Source organism: Mustela nivalis, assembly GCF_964662115.1.
Source record: "Mustela nivalis genome assembly, chromosome: 16".
Lineage (NCBI taxonomy): Eukaryota > Metazoa > Chordata > Mammalia > Carnivora > Mustelidae > Mustela > Mustela nivalis.
Genome location: NC_139035.1, coordinates 11562538 through 11583783, shown reverse-complemented (window position 1 = coordinate 11583783; position 21246 = coordinate 11562538). Strand labels below are relative to the sequence as shown.

The 21246-nt window shown below is 41.0% G+C and overlaps 1 protein-coding gene across 23 annotated transcripts in view; it reads right to left on the bottom strand.

Moving 5' to 3' along the window:
• CDC42BPA (CDC42 binding protein kinase alpha) overlaps window positions 1–21246 on the bottom strand; it is a 329433-nt gene that overhangs the window by 21266 nt on the left and 286921 nt on the right. For all 23 annotated transcript variants that reach the window (XM_082702369.1, XM_082702391.1, XM_082702387.1 and 20 more), the window contains 7 exons: window positions 12202–12307; window positions 8283–8419; window positions 7484–7623; window positions 6178–6259; window positions 4010–4226; window positions 3112–3174; window positions 1517–2110 (listed from right to left, as the gene is read on the bottom strand). In XM_082702369.1, coding sequence (XP_082558495.1) covers window positions 1517–2110; window positions 3112–3174; window positions 4010–4226; window positions 6178–6259; window positions 7484–7623; window positions 8283–8419; window positions 12202–12307 — 1339 coding nt within the window. The remainder of the gene's footprint in view (window positions 1–1516; window positions 2111–3111; window positions 3175–4009; window positions 4227–6177; window positions 6260–7483; window positions 7624–8282; window positions 8420–12201; window positions 12308–21246) is intronic.

Below are 21246 nucleotides of genomic sequence, written 5' to 3'. Positions count from 1 at the left end.
TATGAACGTAGGATCACAGGATCACGCACCTGACACAGGTATATGAGTGGGGCGAATGCTCAAAAGTGCTTACTAGAAGAATGAACAGCGACAGATGGTGACACAAGCAAGGAGAGATGAGATGATTAACTTAAGCTGATGTCCTGTATTACATCCACGGTCGAGCTGTTCATAAGAGCCAGAGATCCTGATTCTGACTCCATATTAGAAGTAATACTTCAAATTATTACCTAACCAGGTTACCAAACAGCCTTTATTCCACATATGACACCACAGATAGGAATATGTATTTTAGAAGACACAAAACTTTAAGAATAATTAGGTCTGGGTGGGTAGATCACAAATACTTTTCTTTCTTTTTTTAAATTTAGATTTTCTAACTCTTCAGTAATAAGCATGTATGGCCTTCCTAACTTTTCTTCACTGAATATTTACACTTAACTATATCCTGCCCATCACTCCTCCTACCTGGTTCCAGTGGAAGAGATTTCACACCTCCGGCCCCAAATCCTTCCCCAGGGTTCTGAATTCCATCCTCTCTGGCCTCCTGTATTTACTGCACAGTTCAGTAATAAGCATGTATGGCCTTCCTAACTTTTCTTCACTGAATATTTACACTTAACTATATCCTGCCCATCACTCCTCCTACCTGGTTCCAGTGGAAGAGATTTCACACCTCCGGCCCCAAATCCTTCCCCGGGGTTCTGAATTCCATCCTCTCTGGCCTCCTGTATTTACTGCACAGGCAACCTCTCCCTAGTTCCCCAGTTCAGCATTTGAGCATGTTCAAGTATCTTCCACTAAAAACAAAGCATGTGGACTCAGATACTCCTCCCATGGGCCTGTCCAGAGCTCCGTACTTCTGCTACAGAGAACCGAGAATTCACTGCAACTTTGCACTTGTCATGAATCTTTCCTGGTTCCCGCTCTGCGTCAGCAGGGGAAACGGCCTCCCGGGCTGGGTGCTCTATCTGTCCGCTGCGATGGCCATGAGTATCTGATAATTTACTAATGTCTTAGTATTTCTTGAAAGAGAGCAACAGGCAATCTCAAGTCTCTATCTATTTAGCTAAAAATAAAAAACAGAGAAACACTTCTTACAGATGCTGCGTTATACCTTTACATAACCAATTAAATAATTCACTTAGTAACAACTTCTTCAATGCAAGTGTCATTAGCTATTAAAGCTCACAAGCGCTGTATTTTGGGGGACCATGAAAATAACTGTTCAGAGTTACTTCAAAATACAACACGGGTTGAAAATCCACCTAAGAAAAATATGCCATCGAAAGATTAGCTTCAACTAGGTACAAGGTAATGTCAAGCCTGTCGGCCGAGGTCAAAGTACAGAGATTCACTTTAGATCAACAACCTAACTGACACTTCGGCAAAACCTTAAGGGTGACTTTAAAAAACAATCTGTTATTAATAGTGAATATATTTATGAATATGAATATGACATAGAGGAAAAGAAAAGGGACAAAAAGGTGAACCAGCCAAAATAAGAGAATCTTACAACAAGAGGAAGGATTTGCTGGCCACATCAACTCTTGCTGTCTGGATCTCCGGCCCTGGCAGTCGGTATATATCCCGATGCTGTTAAAACACAGCAGATACTCTTTACTGGAGATCTCGACAGCGCAGATGGCATCCATCGGCTGATGTGCAATAAATGAGAGTGTGTGGTCATTTGAATGGAGCATACTGTACGGACTTCCATCCCCGTTCAAGGGGTATCTGAGGAATCCCGACTGGAACCCCACGCAGAGCTGTTCACTGAAGATCGCCATCCACTGCACGTTATATGGGACTTGAATTTCCTTAAATTTTCTGTGACGGGTCTTGCTCTGAAAGAGTTCATAACAGAGGACCTGCCTTTTCATAGCCACGCACAGACACGTGAGAGCTCCATGGCACACTTTGCCAGAAGTTATGGATTGACACCCTTTAGTTTCTGCCAGCTTATAAAAATCAGTCTCTCGTCCGTCAAAAGCTGACATGGGAAAAAGTCGCACATGACGATTTCGTCCTGAGATCACAGCAACGAGCTGATCATTTGGAATGAGTTCAATCTGGTGTATCTTCTTATTGTCACCAACTCTAATAATTTCTATGCAAAGAAATGATAATGCAGAATAATGTTTTATTTGTTAATCATATCCCAATTACACTCAAAACAATATATCAACTTACAATAGAGACACAGATACATCCAGAAGAATGAGCTCTGAATCAGTGTGGAGAAAGAGGAAGGTATAATTATACCCATTATAAGGTAACTGCACATGCCTAAAGTGAGGTGTTAAATTCAGCACCATTGGGGCGCCTGGGTGGCTCAGTGGGTTAAGCCTCTGCCTTTGGCTCAGGTCATGATCTTTCTCTCTCTCTCTCTTTTTTTTTTTTTAGAGAGAGAGTGAGCACACACATGTGTGTGCACAAGCAGTGGGGAGGGGCTGAGAGAGAGAATCTCAAGCAGGCTCCATGAGCATGGACCTCGAAGGATCCCCAAGGATCCGGAGATCATGACCTGAGCTGAAGCCAAGAGTTGGGGGTTGAAGAACTATGCCCCCCAGGCACCCCTGAAGGTACCTCTATGGGTAACAAACAGACACAGTTTAAATGCAGTGTTTTCCCAAGATCTCACTTGATCTGAAGATAGGACACTAGCAAACTAGTTCTTTTTTATTTCACTCAGTATTTTACTTCTCCCTGGGAAAAAAAATCTGTGTATTAAGTGTGGGGGAAAAACACCCCCAACATGAACACATTTTAAAGACTGCTACCTCTTCAAGCACTAACAAAGCAAGAACAAATCAGGCTGTATCTTTCACAGCCATCTCTAGGCATGCCACCTGAGTCTTTGCAGGAGAGCTGATAAATAAATGAGAAAAGAAACACAACACATACGTGCAAGTTTAAGAACTCAGGAGAATTGAAGAATTTTAAAGGATATCTTTTGATTCATAAACACATCAAATTAGGTGTGGAAAATTTCAATTACAGAATACAGAAAAGCAAATCCTATTCTTTTTAGTATTTAGAATCTAGAGTCCAGAATTGTCCAACAGTATCTGGTTGGACATTACTCTGCATTAATTAACTTTCTCTTACCATCTTTGGTCACGTGAACAACAAACAACCCTTCTTCATTGCCCAGAGCTATCCTTTCATGATCTATGGAAGACATGAATACGAAACACTGTTAATAGGTAAAACTATGTAGAACTAATAGAACAAAAAAGATAATAAAGAAATTTGTGCAAAAACTGAAATAAGTAACTTAAAAATTACAATAACAATTTGTACTGTAAAATCTCCTTTCAGATGACAGTGGTAAATGTTACCTCAGGTCTTTTTTTAGCGGAATAATTATTAGTATATCCATACTTAGAAAAAGTAGTAAATGTTTATTCAATAAAGGATGAAAAAAAATTAAAAACCTAGTTTGTCAGCACCCTGGGCCTAGTTCTGTTTCTTGTTTTGGGAGGGAAAAATTGTGGAAGGCATAACCCTACTAATTAGATTTTCCTTATTTATTAGCAAGTAACAGAAGAGTTGGATAGGTATATAAGAAGACAAAAATTTAAACCTCCAGACACATAAACTGCCATTTTTTGAGGGCATTTGCCACCATGTGTCACGTATCTTGCCTTCCAGAAGCTTCCCCATCACTTCTTGGAGGTAAGTGGAACCCTATCTTTATCTTTTTTCTTACGCTTTAAGAAGTTAAACAACTTGTTCTAAGTCACACAGCAGAAAATAGATTGTTATAGGTTAATCTTCAGCACTGCGGCTTTTTCAAAAGAAAATGCACTTGGGAAGTGTACTGATTCCCCTTTACTGAAAACACGTTCTCAGCGGCCTCGCTCACTCAGCAGACCCTTCCTGCACACCCGGGGCAGCACACAGGGCCCACTGGACACTGGGGTTTCCTAGCTGTAAGCCAGCTCTGCTCACACGGTAGGTTAGTGGGCAACTACAGTAACACAGTCAATGGGCAAGTCCGTACCTATGATGGCAGCCGCCTGGGTTGTTTTAATGAGGGGCAGAGTGCTGTCATAAGCCTCCTTGGGAACATAGACTGAGCGGTCTCTGAATTTGTTTTTCTTCAAAATCTTGTGCAGCTCGCTGAGCACGCCTACCCACTTGTTCCTCTCGCTCTCACTCTCTGCGAGCATCAGGACCGAACACCTGCTGTCGGACGCCGAGAGCTGCGAAGCCGTGACCTAGGACAGTTCAATCAGCCTGTGTTAGAAACAGACCCTGCACTAGCTGCCGATGCTGGCGGACCAGGCTCTGGCCAACAAAATGCGCATTCGTCAGGTGACACCTTTACAGGAGCTCAGCGCTCCTCGCTCCTCATCGGGAGAGTAACTAGTCTTCGCCTCAGAATTCAGGACAAAGCAAAGGTAGTAGATACCGGTACTATCCGGCTAGCTAGCTAGATCCCATTTTAAATGTTAGTAACCATTTTTAAATTTTCTTTGCTATCAAGTGCCAGGATGCCATCACTGAGAAATGCCTGATCCATACTCACACATCACCTGCGGCTGACACTAACTGAGCGCCATCTGAGCCGTGAGCTGAGCATGTTGTGAAGTACGAGTTGGGTATTGCTATTAGATCCTGATTTTACATACGAAAATACTCTGGCGTAGAGACTCATGGTCTCCAAGCATGTCCTACCAAGTGGGGCTCATTGGTCCGTGCTCAGAAGCATTACATTAAACCAACTGCCAACTTGCTTTAAAAAGTCAGCAATAACATTCTGTTACTTCATAATATAACTCACATTATTTGAGAGAAGATCAGATCATCTGAGTTGGCATTTACATGAAAATTTATCACTATACAAATAGTACTTACAATCCGAACAGCCTTAAACTTTACGTATATGGATCTCCCCCTCTGACAAGGGCTTTAAGCAGCAGAGACCATAAAGTCCCACTATGTGAATCAGCTCCAGGCAAGTGGGCCTCTTCAGGCTCCATTGGTGATTTTCCAGATACAAGATTCATAGACAAACACTTAGCATATGAGCATAACATTAGGGCGTTGGTTTTTTTTTTTTTTTTTTTAACCTCTATTGTCTTAATTCACCAATTCAAGACTGCCCTGTGGCAAGACAGATGGCCTCCAAAGATGTCTACTAACAATTCTTCCTCCCGAACTCTACTCATCAAGCTCTGGAGTCTATTTCCCCTACCCTTACATCCAGGCTGGCCCCGGGACCAGGTCTGACCAACAGGATGCACAGGAGGTGCGCCTGATTTGGCCTGATCCTTAAACGAAAGGTCTGGTAGCTTCTTCTCTTTTCTTGCAGACCAGCCCCACAGAAGTCAGCCGGATGACTGAATGAGAGGTCACATGCAGAACATTCAGAGAGAGCGTGGAGATTGCCTGGCTCCCAGACAGCAGCAAGGCCCCAGATACAGGAGCAAGGTCATTTCAGATATTCTAGCCTCAAATGAGCCGAATGTAGCCACAGGAGTGACCCTAGTTGACCCCACTCAAACTGGATAGCTGATCCAGAGAATGGTAAAAAATAAGTCACTACTGGTTTCAGCTACTAAGTTTTGGAGTAGTTGTTACAAAGCAATAGAAATAAAATATTAATTTTTAAAATGAGGTTTTAAAAAGAAACCTCTTCTTCAAAAACTTGAGAAACCTCACACTTATTCAACTTATATTTTTTTGGAAAGTGAAATGTGGCTCGAAAGTAACACCCAAGATGAATCCTATTTTAGAAGCCAAATATTCATGCTTTCTATAGGTGTTTGACTAATGAAGTATTTACTGAGCACTGACTGACTGTACAGCCCAGTATTGGATGGTATAAGACACATTAAGGAATGCAGGATTTAGTAATTCCTAGTAAGCTTATGACCTATATGGAGAGACAAAATACATATTCAGTAAGAGCACATAATTCAGGGGCGCCTGGGTGGCTCAGTGGTTTGGGCTGCTGCCTTCGGCTCGGGTCATGATCTCAGGGTCCTGGGATCGAGCCCCGCATCGGGCTCCCTGCTCCGCAGGAAGCCTGCTTCCCTCTCTCTCTCTCTCTGCCTGCCTCTCTGCCTACTTGTGATCTCGGTCTGTCAAATAAATAAATAAAATCTTTAAAAAAAAAAAAAAGAGCACATAATTCAGTGATCAAATTACAGCATACACACTCACTCTGAATATACAGGGTATGTCTTTTCGACTTGCATGAATAACATCAGAAGCCAAGACTGAACTCACAGAAAATTCTTCATCCCTGAAGGAAAAATGAAACATTAGAAGTCAGTGTATGTGTTGTGTTCAGGGTGTACCTTCAAATAACACACATGGGGCAATCCTCAAAACTTGATTGCACAAAACATCCAAACTGAATTAAAAAAAATTAATTTTCCTGCCATTGTAACGGATGGGGCCAAGAGTAATCTCTCAGGAGTAACTGAGCAGCGGCCGTTACACAACGGCTGGCGATGACTGCTGGCTCCTGTCACAAGGCCAGCACCGTAGATGCAGACAAGGGATCTGAAACCCTCCAGAACAACACACCCTCTTGTCTCCTGCAGCCCAGCTCATGAGCCTACAATGTAGCATAGCTGACATTTCACTATTCTGTCAGCACCTGAAACAGAACCCCTCCACAATAATTTACTCCTTGTGACTTCCTAAGTCTTAGTGGCATCAGTCTCTTGGTCTGGGACACTTGATGTCTTAGTCTTGTCTTTGCTTCTTCTGTCTTTCTACAGCGAGACCCTGGGCAGGCTCTGTCGGACTTTCATTGCGAATGTTTCCTGCAACAACCTCCCCGCATTCCGCATCTGTGGGGAAGAGGCTGTGTCTGAGGTGCCGTATGAAATGCCATCGTGTGCCATGGCTGGACACTCCTGTTCTGAGCGTGGGAGGAAGAGCTGGAGGGAGGCCCGGGTGGGAGTCATCAGCACAGAGGTAGCAGCTGAAGCTCTGGGGGCTCCTGAGGTCCCCCAGGGGAGTGCAGGAGTTACAAGCACAGGTAAAGAAGAACGCCCCATGGGGCGGGGAAGAGCCTGCAGAGTGAGACCAGAAATATTCCAGAGATGCACTCATTCCGATGTTTCTCGACTCACTATGTCCTCTAAGAGCCTATCTGATGTTGGAATTTGTACTCCCCTTCCTCATGTTGGAATTAGGATCCACACCTTCAGGTAATAGTGAAACACCACACATTAGGCCCCGTTAGGCGAGCCATCTCATGCTGGTCTTTTGGATTCAGACTTTGCTCCTTTACCCTGAGCCCAGGCCCCAACTCACTTGACACACACCAACCTGTCGTATAATGACACCTTGCCTCCTGGTTTTAATGACATCACTCTGGCAATATTAGTACATTAGATTATTAATATGAGATTAGATTTAAATAAAAGTATGGCAATGTAACTGGATGAAAAACTAGACACTTTTTTATTCCCATGTCACAAACGTACAAATATTTTCACTTTCGAAAGCTCACCTCATGTCAATCACCTGACTGACCACGACACTGGGCTGAGAGGCTTTTCCTTCAGCAACATCGTACAGGAAGAGTTTAAAGTCGCAAACCACAGCCAGTGCTCTCTGCCACCCTTTCTTCACTCCAGCCGGTTTCGGGATCTTCAGGGAAACAGAAACAACTCACACTGAAATGTCAATCACACCCTCTTTGTTACCTCCATAGCTGAAGGATGGAAACCTAAAGACAACGTACACGCGTCCCAGCTGCCGCTCTGGGGGCGTCAAGCAGAGATGGAACGCACAGACCGATGACGTGAGAAGCTGTAAGAACACATTCTCCAAATACTGTACAGCTTTTTATTCTACAAAGTTTTTACGTTTCGCTAGTAATTCATTAAAATAGCATTCATGGATTTCTTTCTCGGTAGCGTCAAAGTCACATTTGGGAGTACGATGAAATGCAGCTTACACGTTAAATGCTATTTGGGATTACAAGTAAGAGAACAGCCTGACAGGATCTCACATTTCAGAAGCATACAACCACCTCCCCAGGAAGACCAGGTGCCAAAGACTCCTTTACAGAGATTTGAACACTTGGTCGTTACAAGATAAGGGCAGTACTGAAAACTATAAGAGATTTTGGAATTTATTTCCAAGCAAAGTACAGGTTTTTGTTTTCAAATCACTCTGGATGAATCAGATTATTAGGTGAATTTTATTTGCCTAATTTTCTGTATTATTTGTGAGGTGCCTGAACTTTATTTTCACTCATTAATTAACCTTAAAAGATTAATCTAACCCAACCTAATCATACTTACCCTGACATGACCTTCGTATGCTGTTCCTATGCCCTTCTGTGGATCTATCCCCAGAGGACCCTTTGTTTGCTCAGGCGGGACTGGACAAGCAGTTGGAGCTTTGTTCACACAAGTTATATGACATGAGAATCCACACACTTTGGAAGGGGGGGGAAAAACAATGTTCAATAAAAATTCACTTCTACAAAAAGACAATTCACTGAGCGCTCATTACACTCAAGGGGCTATGTTAGATGAATGCTTATCTGCGGCTTTGTTTTAAAGAAACTGTTTTGTCATTTGGGAAGCTGATTCATTTGCTTACTAATAAGAATTTCAATGAGAAATTCTAAAGATTTTTATTATTGTAATATTATTATTCTGTATTATTAATAATCAAGAGCAGCAAATACATAGGAAAAAAAAGTCTAATCTTGTGCATACAACAGTTGATTTTAACTTGGCATCCCAAAAAGAAGTTTCTAGAGTTCTCTCTAACGCTTCTTCTCACTGCAACTTGGTATCTTCCCTGAGAGTTTCTCTTGCCAGGGTCACTAATGGACATGAAATTACCTGACATCTTTGCAATCCTTACAATCCTTCTTTTTTTTTTTTTTTTTTTTTTAAGATTTTATTTATTTATTTGACAGAGAGAGATCACAAGTAGATAGAAAGGCAGGCAGAGAGAGAGAGAGAGAGGGGAGCAGGCTCCCTGCTGAGCAGAGAGCCCGATGCGGGACTCAATCCCAGGACCCTGAGATCATGACCTGAGTCGAAGGCAGCGGCTTAACCCACTGAGCCACTCAGGCGCACCTTACAATCCTTCTTATTGAAAATGAAACTGTTCCATGATTAAAGACATACAAATTAAGGATAAACCTTAGGAGTTGTTAGTTTCACTACTGATACTTCAGCTATGACCAAGATCATAACAATGGTTAACCTCATTGACTGCATTTAATTTTTCTAACAATCTAAGAGAGATATAGTTACTATTTATATATGACTTGCCCTGGGTCACAGGACTCATAAGTGGCATTGCTGGAATTCAAACCCTAGCATTTGGGGTCAGAGCCCAACCCCCCAGCCACCAACCACGCTGCCATGATACTTCTACCCGATACGCACATGATGAACTTGAGACCGTAAGAAACAGGATAAACAAAAATAAATGTCTAAGTTTTACCAAGACCTGGCTGGGGTACAAAATATGTAGGGCACCAGGGTGGCTCAGTCAGTTAAGCCTCCAACTCCTGATTTCAGCTCAGGTCATGATCTCAGGGTCGTGGGACTGAATCCCATAATGGACTCTGCAGTCAGGGTGGAATCCGCTAGAGAGTCCCTATTCCTCTGCCCCTCCCCCTACCCACTCTCTTTCCATAAAATAAATAAATAAAATCTTTTAAAAAAAGTTAAAATATTTAAGCTTGTTGGAAGGGGCTGTAGACTAAGAATATTCATTTCAACACTTCCTACTCTAAGGGCTGGTCCTGGAGAATATTTGGGAAAGATTAAGAGAGGAGTTGAAGGGATACCATCCCGGGAATGTATGCACACAGGAAAATGTACCATACACCCACTGATGGGCATTATGAAACCACCAGAGGGCCAAGACGAAGTGGTACTGTCAAAGCTACCGTAAGACATCTTGCTCACAAGTAAAGTGTCTAACAAGTTATAAACTGTTTTACTAATAGGCAAAAATCTCACCTACAAATAGCAGTGGAAGCAACAAAATAATTGTCCTATACAGGATCTAATTTCAATCCATCAGGAAGAAGTGAAAATGACAGTAATCTTTGGAAGCTGTAACCACATTACCAGAATATTTATGGAATCCTAGGCAGAGTCTACTGTGGCCCCACAGTGTATAGGGTAGGGTTCTAAGGCTTTGCAGGAAAGACAGGCACAATTTCATGACATGGGACTCTAGAAGGGGGTTTGGGGAGACCTCAAAAACCCCCACCATGTAACTGCAAATGATTCTGAGCATAAGAAATGATAAGGACCCTAAAAGCCAGGTAGCTAGCTATCCAGGGTTCTTTCTGATACATTTAAAATGACATGTATTTTTATTTTATTTTTTTAAAAAGATTTATTTATTTTAGAGACACTGAGTGCTGGGGGAGGGGCAGAGGGGGAGAGAGAGAGAGAATCTCTAGCAGACTCTCCACTGAGTGTGGAGTTTGCTGCAAGGCTTGATCCTAGGACCCTGAGATCATGACCTGAGCCAAAAACCAAGAGTCAGATCCTTAACCAACTGAGCCATCAAGGCACCCCTAAAAAATGACATTTGCAAGTACTGGCTAGATCCCAAATGGGACAAAGCTTAAAATAGTGCACAAATTCTCTCCTTTGGTTTCCATCACACCTTCCTGGTCAATAACACAGGCCGTTCCTTTTTCAGATTACTTTACTGTCTTTACCTTTTACCTTCCCTGAGCTGTTTCTTAAGGCTCTGTCTTCACACCTGCACTCTTTCCACTCTGCGTGTTTCCAGGAAAACGCCATTCCCATTCATCACTTTGTATGCTCAGAACTTTCAAATCTACTTTTCAACCCAAGAGCATTGCTTTGGCTCTAAACCCATGCATCTACAAGACCAGTTGAGATGATGCAATCTGGATCTTTTGCTTTGACTGTGAGAGCTCATCAAACATAGAATGCACTGCATTAAGATGCCATTAACACCCCCTTACTTCAAAGTATTCAAAGTGATCAAATACAGACTAACTATAAGCACATTCTACAAGGGGAACACCTGCTTCTGATGTGGCCTGATGATCTTCCCCTCAAAGTCCCTTCCAACCCTAAGGGCTAAGAAATGGAAACTAATATTAGAATTTGAACTAGCAACTATTTTACCTTTCTCATAAGATATATTAGTAAATGGTACACAAGGCATTGTTATAGTGATAAATTTCATTTGATTAGAAAAAGTATATTCCCAAATAAGGTACTGAAAATAAATATACTATAAATAAAATAAATAAACTATTCCCAAATAGTGCATCCCATTATAATTATTTAAGTCATTTACATTTCAGAAGTCTTAGGAAAAATAAAGTGGTGCCCAGAAAAATATACTTCATTTTCTATTCAAATGACCCCTGATCTCCCATCTCTCAGAATGTGAGCTCCAAGAGGGCAGTCTCTCAGTCTTTTCTCCCATCCACGACTACACTGCAGTGTCTAGAAGTATAGGACAGGAATTCCACGAATTCTCGATGGATGAATCAATGAGTCAACAAGTGGTAAGGAAAATCCAATGATACAAATACTGGGAATAAAGTATCTTTTTGAGGCAAAGTGGCAGACAGTTAAAAATTTCTGGAAAGGGGGCGCCTGGGTGGCTCAGTGGGTTAAGCCACTGCCTTCGGCTCAGGTCATGATCTCAGGGTCCTGGGATCGAGCCCCACATCAGGCTCTTTGCTCAGCGGGGAGCCTGCTTCTTCCTCTCTCTCTGCCTGCCTCTCTGCCTGCTTGTGATCTCTCTCTGTCAAATAAATAAATAAAATCTTCAAAAAAAAAAATTTCTGGAAAGATACCGAACTGCCTACTTTTGAAGAATGATTTCTCGTATTAGAGAAATTAAGCAAGGTGGAAGTTAAATGAACAGATTCAAGGATAACTTTTATGTCTTCTATCACTCAGCTTAATGCTTTCCCAGAACCATAAATTCACCCAAATAACGCAACAAAGATGAACGAGCCACAACAGCAAAGTCTCCCCTGGAAAATGTTTCTAGGGGGCCAGCTGGTTTCTCCCCTGTTCAACATGCAGCAAGGTGCCTGCTTTATAATCTGTACTCCTGTAACCAGAAAGAGCAGAGCCAGCAGACACTTATGTACTGTTTAAGGGGAATAAAGCTATGTGATTACAGTTTAGGGAACCAACACCAGGATTCTAATATCACACTCTCTTGCTATTTTGTTCTTACCTTCACAGGAACAGCCCTGTCTTATCAAACCCACCATCAGAGAGGTGCACTGGTGACATCTGGTAGGGGTAGTGAAAGATTTGACAAAAAACTGATGGGTCTTGCGCTGTAAAACAAAGGGATAAAAAACATACACAGATTATTAAAAACATCAATTAGTTAAAGGATTTCTGTACTGTAAATCTCCGGGCCCCACTTGAGCTACCAGGATGTTTTCTAAACAGAAGTCGAATGAATTATTTTCATTTCTCACAACTTTCCGTAAGTTGTGCTCTTTGCATATTTTTATTAGGCGATATAGAGCTAGGTTATGCTAAAAATAATATAAGAAGTGACATGGTAATTAATTGCTCTTGAACGCCATTTGAAAAGTTATGAACTGTAGCTTTTTAATTTTGCTCACAGATTTTGATTCAGGATATTTACAAATTCTTCAAATTATTCTTCACCAAAGAGTTAAGTGAAATGTTACATATTTATATCTTTACGAATACAGAAATTTAATATGCTTTTATACTTCTTAGGAAGAACAAAGAGTAACTGAAAATTCTTGTCCCTGCTATAAAGCAAGTATTTTATTCTATGGGACCAAGAACAAAGAACATGTTTAATGAATGTTTCCTCATTGGAAGCAGGTGGTATTACCCTTCAGTAGATAAACACACACGCGCATTATTCTAGAGACAGACAGCAGCCTGAAACTTCTTGTTGCGAACCCACTAAAGTTCTCCGAGTCTTGTCTATCCAATCTGGTGCTAAGTCCGTGTAGACTGCAGCTCTCCAGAACATACTCTCCTCTCCAAATTAGCCCTTAGAACGCTTTAATAATAAATGAATTGTAATAACCATCCTTTCACTGTGCTGTGTGTGCCTAACGACAAAATACTTAACTTCTCTGTGTCTTACTTTCCTCATTCTATAAAATTGGATCAATAACAGTTATCTGGATGGATATGTGAACATAAAGTGTTTCAAACAGTGCTGGAAGAGAGTGAGCATTCAGAACATAGTTACTTACTTTTGAAAACCAATTTGGCTAATAATTTATTTTATATGTGTGACTGATTTAAACTAGGAAGATCCCTATTCTATTCCAATAATATGTGAATTCTGATGATATACTGTTTGAAGTAGTAGTTATTTTAGTTGAGACTAACTTATATTAAAAACCCAAAGGGACTAATCAGAGTCACCTGGGTGGCTCAGTCAGTTGAGTGACTCTTGATTTTGGCTCAGCTCATAATGTCAAGGTCATGAAATGGAGGCCCACATCAGGCTCTGCACTCAGCGTGGAGTCTGCTTGAGATTCTCTTCCCCTCCCTTTACACCTCCCTACACTTGTTTCTCTCTAAAATAAAGAAAATCTTAAAAAAACAAACATACAAACAAAACCTAAAGAGTCCTGGCACCTGGGTGGCTCAGATGGTTATGTATGTGCCTTCGGCTCAGGTCATGATCCTGGGATTGACCCCCATGGCGCTCTCTGCTCAGTGGGGAGTCTGCTCCCCCCTCTCCTCCTCCCCACGTTCATGCTTTCTCTCTCTCTCAAATACACAAAGTCTTACAAAAAAAAAAAAAAAAAGCCAAAGTAAAGGGGCCATTCAAAGCTTTAAAATTTAAGTTAAAATGAAATTCTGGGGGTGCCTGGGTGGCTCACACATTAAGTGTCTGCCTTCGGCTCAGGTCATGGTCCCAGGGTCCCAGGATCAATCCCCACGTTGGGCTCCCTTCTTGGCGGGAAGCCTACTTCTCCCTCTGCCTCTCCCCCGGCTTGTGTTCCCTCTCTCGCACTCTCTCTCTGTCAAATAAATAAATAAATAAAATCTTAAAACAACAAGAACAACAACAAAATTCGGGACACTTGTGTGGCTCAGTCGGTTAAGCATTTGCCTTTAGCTCAGGTCGTGATCTCAAGGTCCTGGGATCAAGTCCTGCATTGGGCTCCTTGCTCAGCAGGGAGTCTGCTTCTCCTTCTATTACCTCCCTCTCTCTGACAAATAAAAATGAAAATCTTTAAAAATATATATAAAATTTTTTTAAAAAAATTCTACTCTTCTCAAATGGGATATGTGATTTAAATGCCACAAAAGCTTCGAAGCAGCACCAGGATCTGACTCTACCACATCTAGAACACAGACTGTCCTCAGACCAACTGTAAAATTGCTCCTAGGTGGCCTGACCCCCAACCAACGAGGGGACACTGTGCCAGTGTTCCACGTGCATCATCTCATTTAATGGAGATAATATCCCTGTAAAGACAGGTAATATTGCCTCATGCAGGTAAAGGAAATGAGACTCAGTTACTCATGGATACATAGTTAATGGTAGAATTAAAATTCAAGCCTACATCTGTCTGATTCTGTTTGATCATTTAAAAACATGCAGAATATGTTCCTTAAGAAACCTGAAAACTACACAAGACACGGTTAGGCCAAGACTAGGGGCTTCCATGTCTGTAATAAAAACACAAGTACCCGGTTTGCTAATATCATATAAAATATTGCTCAGTATTTTTCCTGTATACCAAGGTTTACTCTTATTTTTTTGCTCTTTGAGGAAGTATCCAGAGTAAAATTTTTAGTATTTTTTTCAATTGCTCAAAATTATGGCAAAAGGCAAAGTAAGTCTACTGATTGCTCTGGAAGCTTTTATCACAACAAGAGAAATGATCAACGGCTTAAGAGAGCCAACTTCCTTCTTTCTTCTAAGGGATAACAGAGAGGTCTGGAGTATCAGTAATAACAACTATGGCCACAACAAACCTTAACAGCAATTCTTGACAATACCCATGAAATTGCTGACAAAACACATTACACACTGCTCTCCCCTCCAAGAGATCTACTCAGGATGTCGTAATTTTAACCGAGTATGCTGGGAAACAAAAATGCTTTCTTAGAGCACTATTCAACTAACCAGCCAATGAACTGGTAGGTGCTGATTAAAGTGTGGGATCATGTTTCACTGATCTCAATGAAGGACAGTATAAAACAACGTAATTAAAGATAATGATTCTGATGGCACTGACCTCTAGGCATTACACCATAGGATTTTGTATTTATTTGGTTTTGGTGGAGTAGAGAGGAGCAGTAACAGAGAGATACACGGATCCACTCCTAGTATTCCAGATTACTTGCCTTTCGATCTTTCTAAGACCCCCTTCTGCCTGGTCAGTATTTAAACTCTAACACTTATCCAAAGGGTAGTTTGAAGAGGAGAAAAAGAAGGAAAATAATCTAGGGAAGGGGGCATTAAACCTAAAGCATGGACCCAGGTTAGAGTTTTTAGATTATGTGATCATTCGGAGTAAACTGAGAATTAACTATAAACTCGATATTCAAAAAGGTGGACAGAAGAGTGCCGGGTGGCTCAGTTGGTTAAGCGTCTGCCTTCAGTTCAGTTTGTGATCCTGGAGTCCTGGGACTAAGCCCCACACTGGGCTCCCTGCTTGGTGGGGAGTCTGCTTCTGCCTCTCCCTGTACTCCTCCCTGACTAGCACTCATGCCCTCTCTCACTCACTGTCAGATAAATAAATAAAATATTTTTTTTTTTTTTTTTTTAAAGGTGGACAGGGGCCGCCTGGGTGGCTCAGTAGATTAAGCCGCTGCCTTCAGCTCAGGGTCCTGGGATCGAGCCCCACATCTGCCTCAGCATCCCTGCTGAGCAGAGAGCCTGCTTCCCCCTCTCTCTCTGCCTGACTCTTTGCCTACTTGTGATCTCTCTCTGTCAAATAAATAAAAATCTTAAAAAAAAAAAAAAGGTGGACAGAAAGAAGGGCTCTCTTCTATTCCTTCTATTCCAATTTTGTCTGTGTTGTGTACTTCAAGCTATCACTGGAGAAGGTAAAAGGTCTTTGACAGAAGCTGGGACAACACAGTAGAACCAATTATGATCCCTGGTAAAAGCTTAGCCCTCACAGTTGATCATGAGAATTTTATCACTGATAAATGACAAGAAGTCTTTACCTCATACAAACCCCATGAAGGCCCGTGATGTGACAAGCACTGGGTGTTATACACAACTGATGAATTACTGAAATCTACATTTGCAACTAATGATGTATTATATGTTTGCTGATTGAATTTAAATAAAAAAAGGATAAAAATAAAATTTTAAAAAGGTTTTTTTCCCCCCTTTAAGCACTTCTAATTATTTTGTCGTAATTATAGACTCACTCCTTCATCTTTTAAAAAACATGAAGTAAATTTTATTTTGGGAGGAGCCGCCTTAGGTGCACAAAACCGAGTTAACCTTTAGTGTGCGAAATGTCATCACAGAGCTTGGTAGAGGTCCCCTTCTGATTTTATTTTGCCTTATTGCTTTTTCCACCCCTCCCTGATGATTCACTCCCCACCCTTCCCCACAAGATCTGACACCCAGTCTAACAGGATTTACACCTGTGTGTGAAGCTGCCTGCTTCTTCATGTCTTTGATGTTACTTTACTTAGTTTTTGACAATCTGGTGAGTATAAAGTGATAATTTTTAAATTATTCACTTTTTACTAATGAAGTTGGACATTTCTTCATATGCTTATTAGCCATTAGATTTCCTTTTTTGGGAATTACTTATTCATATCATCTGCCAGTTTTTCAACTGCATTTCTGATTTTTCCATATAGAGGTGTAGGAGTTTCTTACATATTCTAGAAATTAATCCCTTGTTTGTGTTAAACATTGCAAATATCTTTCACCAGGAGTCACTGCTTGTTAGCCCCCATTAACAAAGCTTTTGCTGCACAAGCATCTTTAATTGTGATGTAATAGCAACCAGCAATATTTTCACCTTATGCTCATGATCTGAGATTTTTTTTTAAAGATTTATTTATTTGACAGAGAGAGAGATCACAAGTAGGCAGAGAGGCAGGCAGAGAGAGGAAGGGAAGCAGGCTCCCTGCTGAGCAGAGAGCCCGATGCAGGGCTCGATCCCAGAACCCTGAGACCATGACCTGAGCCAAAGGCAGAGGCTTTAACCCACTCAGCCACCTAGGCGCCCCATGATCTGAGATCTTACATTCATTGCCTAACTACAAAGAATTTCCCATTTTCTCCTATGTACGTTTTTAGTTTTTCGAATCATACTAATACCCATACACGGTTTACAAAGTAAAACAGTATCACAATGCTTATAATAAAAACTGAAGCACCCCTCTGCTCCAAGTCCTCTTTCGTAGAGGCAATTTCTTTTAACTTTTGCAGCTGTTTGCCTCCTTCTGTATCTGGAGGGTAGAGGTGGGGTGGGTAAGGGAGGCAAGCCCATCCTGCTCTTTTTTGATTTGAGGCACCATATTGACTTCCTGTTATGGAAGAGGAGGACTGAGCACTGTTAAATCAGCCACTCCCTTCACGTCCTCAATATTTTCAAAGCACAGTCTTGGGTTAAACTTTGCACTTAGCATTCAAGTTATTAGGAACTTGGAATTAGAATTCAGTGAGTCGAGAAGTACATTATATGGTTCCATCTTTCTTGCATAATCTTTTGATTTTTCTGAAACCAATGATGCCGTCCCTCTTTTAAACTTAATTTTCTAGGTCTCTTTCATTAATTAGCCCTAGATACTCTAAAAGAATGGCAAAATTTCCTTGAATCTATTAACCACGTGGTCAAACAGTGAGGAAGGAAGCCTTCAAGACTCCTCCATCCAGTGTTTATCTAACCTGAAGACACTGTCCTGGAGCCCTCGGCTTCCCTGTTCCCGACTCAGCTACAGGCTTCAGTCTGTCAACAGATCTGTATGTGATTCTCTCTCCAATGGACTCTATGCCTATTTCTCCATCTCCTCCTGTGTTTTGGTGGAACTCATTTCTTAGTAGTTTACTTAGAAAGCAGAGCATAGGTGATAACACTTTTAGAAGATCTCCAGTTTCTGAAAATGCTATTATTTCCCCCTAAACTGATTAAACATTTGACAGGGAATCAAAAATCTGTCTCGCAATCACTTTACCTTCCAATTGTCCTTTCCATTTTGCTATTAAGTATAATGCCATTTTGATCCCTAGTCATTTGAATGTGACATATTTTTGTTTGTATTTCTTCCTTTTGCTGGAGGATTTCCTGAAATGTCTTCTGATCATTGGGAATTTGCTTACATTTATGTGTAAGTCAGTAAAAAAGCTGACTGGAAGGTTTATTTATATTGTGCGTGTGCACGGGTGCACGCGCTTGCACACGCCATCAATGCACACTCACCCATCTCACTAGATTCTCAGCTGCCATTATCCCTAAGTCTTTTCTGGGTCATTCAATTTCTTCAAAAAACTCCACTGAAATCTTCCCAGGATGGGAGGTAAAGAGGGAGATGATAAAGCCAACAGCCAACATTCTGGGAGCTAAGCAGAAGAAAGGGGTTTGGAGCCTCACCTTCAGCTTTCGGACGTCTGTAAGATCTCCCTACTCCTAGTTCAACACCTCCCCTCTCTCACCAACCTCTGTACCTGGTGTCCTTCAATCTGTGGTCTGTGGTTCAGTTGTTCCCAAAATGAACATACTGCTGAGGTGGGGGTAAGCTGTCTGGTTCCGAGAGCTACAAAAACAGTGTTTTATATGGACTTTGAACCAATTCCCCAACTCATTCTAGACTCCCTTTTTCACTCCTGCTCCTCGAGGTGTCGGGTGCCTTATTATTCTGTTCGATCTGAAGCCTGTCCTCTATGTACCCCTCAGGAAGGGCTTGTGGGGACAATAATTCTTGACTTTTTGTGCATTCTTAATACTTCTCTATGGCTTTTATTTTGGAAGGATGCTTTATTTCCTTAAAAATCCTAAAATTCTTAAAGATCTTTGACATCTCAAACTCATCAAATTGTTTAAACTATGTGCATTTTTTTGAATATCAATTATATCTCAATAAAGTTGTCAAGAAGTCAGAAAGGGAGAAACACCCTCGGACTCACACTTTTCTAGGGCATTTAAAAAGTTACCGAGTTGTTTTCTGGCATAGTCTTGCTACTGAAAAGTCTGATGAAAATTTCATTCTTTTCTTCCCCCTTGAGTGACTTATTACACTTTTGTCCAATATCCTTTTTTTTTTTTTTTATAGGCCAAGAGCTTACTGGAATATGTTTTCTTTTGTCTGAGTTGATTTTCTTGGCTATGCTGGGTGCCTCTGGTTATGAGTTCTGCTTTATTTTAGAAAATTTTCTTGAACACAGATTTTAGTATTTTCTGCTGCTTTCATGGTCTCTATCAGAGACTCCTATTATGTAAACACTGGCCCTTCTTTGTTGTTCTTCCCTGTCCATCATTTTTCTTAAATCCTTTTTTTTTTTTAAACCTCTTCCTCATTTTTTTTCTTTTAAAAAAGATTTATTTATTCATTTGGAGGGGGGAAGAGAGAGTGTGAGTGCAAGTGGGAGGAGAAGCAGAGGTAGAAGGAGAGAGAGAATCCGTGAGCTGATTCCCTACGGAGCATGGAGCCCCACACAGGACTTGATCCTACAGTCCCCACCCAGATGATGTCCTGAGCCAAAATCAAGAACTGGACACTTAACTGACTGAGCTATCCAGGTGCCCTTTCTCATTTCTTGATCTAATAAAATTTTAAAAATCTTTCTACTATTTCCATAAGTGATCTGTTGAGTTTATTTACTTCCAAATTCTTATAGGTCAATCTGTATGCTTGCAGTCATATTTCATCTTAATTTCTAATTCTTTCCCTGGATTTTTGTCACCTTTCTTCAAACCTTGCTTTCTCCAACACTCCTATTTCTAAGGTTTGCTATTTCTAATTTTTGTTGTTTCACAGCTTCTATCATTTCCTTAATTTCTTCTGAAATATTGATTGTAGTTTTTCTTGCTTTTGTAGACATGTGTTTCTGGCACACTTTCATTTTTTAAGATATACTGTTCTCTTTTTGTAGGTGTGAGATTTGACTGTGACTGGTTTCAGTGAAATGACTTTTTAAGTGAAATGGCTTTTCCTATACTTCTGCAAGGGAGGGATGGGCCAGAGTAATTTTTCCAGCTCCATGCCTTTGCATATAATGATTTTTCAAAACCATCTCATGGTTTCTGAGATCTTCCTCCCCTCTTCTTAATCACCCGAACTTTCTCTTTCCTTTCCTGTCTCGCTCAATTGTGAACCCATTCCCCACTGACCCTTCTTAGTCTGGGGCTGTGATCTGGAAGGGTGTTCTGATTATCCAGTTTTGAGGACAACTGCAGCACTGTCGCATCTTCCCACCATCTTGCCTCCCTTGTCCTCGCCTGTAGGATGGTGTTTGCAAAATCCTCTCCGTTTCATCTGTTCTCGAGATGCCCAGCAGTGCATACTTGTGTTTTGGCGATTTTCTGGCTCTGGATTTTCATGAATCCCACTTTCTTTAGCAGAGTGTTTAATACCATGGTGAGGGGTGGTGATGGGGGGTCTTACAGATGACTTTTTTTTTTTTTCCTTTCAGTTTGTATTTTGAAGTTTGTGGGAAAATCTTCTCATTTACTGTTCAGGTCTCATCTGTACATTTTTGTTTTTTTTTAAGTTCTAATACTTACCCAGTTGGTCCGTTTTTATGGAGATTCAGTGAGATTCAAAAACCATGCTGCCACAGAGACCAAGTTCCCAGAATCTTCTACCCTCCACTCACTGGGTTCTAGAGACTCACTGTCAAATATTTGTCATTAATATGTTCTAAAATTGTATTTTAAAAAAGGGTACTGATTCACATTTCCATCCTATAATGTGTCACAGTATCCTGGTGATAACAAGGGTATGTATACCACAAATGTAAAGAGGTAGCTCATTATTACTTTATTCTGCTTTTCTCCAACTTCTCGTAAGTCTGACCAGCTTTTCACTCTCAGTCATTTTAAGTTTTCATTGGCCTATGCCTGGCTTTTGGCCATTTAACTATCACATGTTCATCCCCTTGTTTATAAAAGCTCTTGATGCATACAGATATTAACCCTCTGTCCTCTGTCCTGCATTTTCTCTATTATATTGTCTGAGAATGTGAATTAAAATCTCCAATCTGCCTCTAACCTACTCTCCCAAGTTCTCAGTTCTTGTTGTGTATAGGTTAGGGCTCCTTTGTGAGGACCATCCGCATTCATGA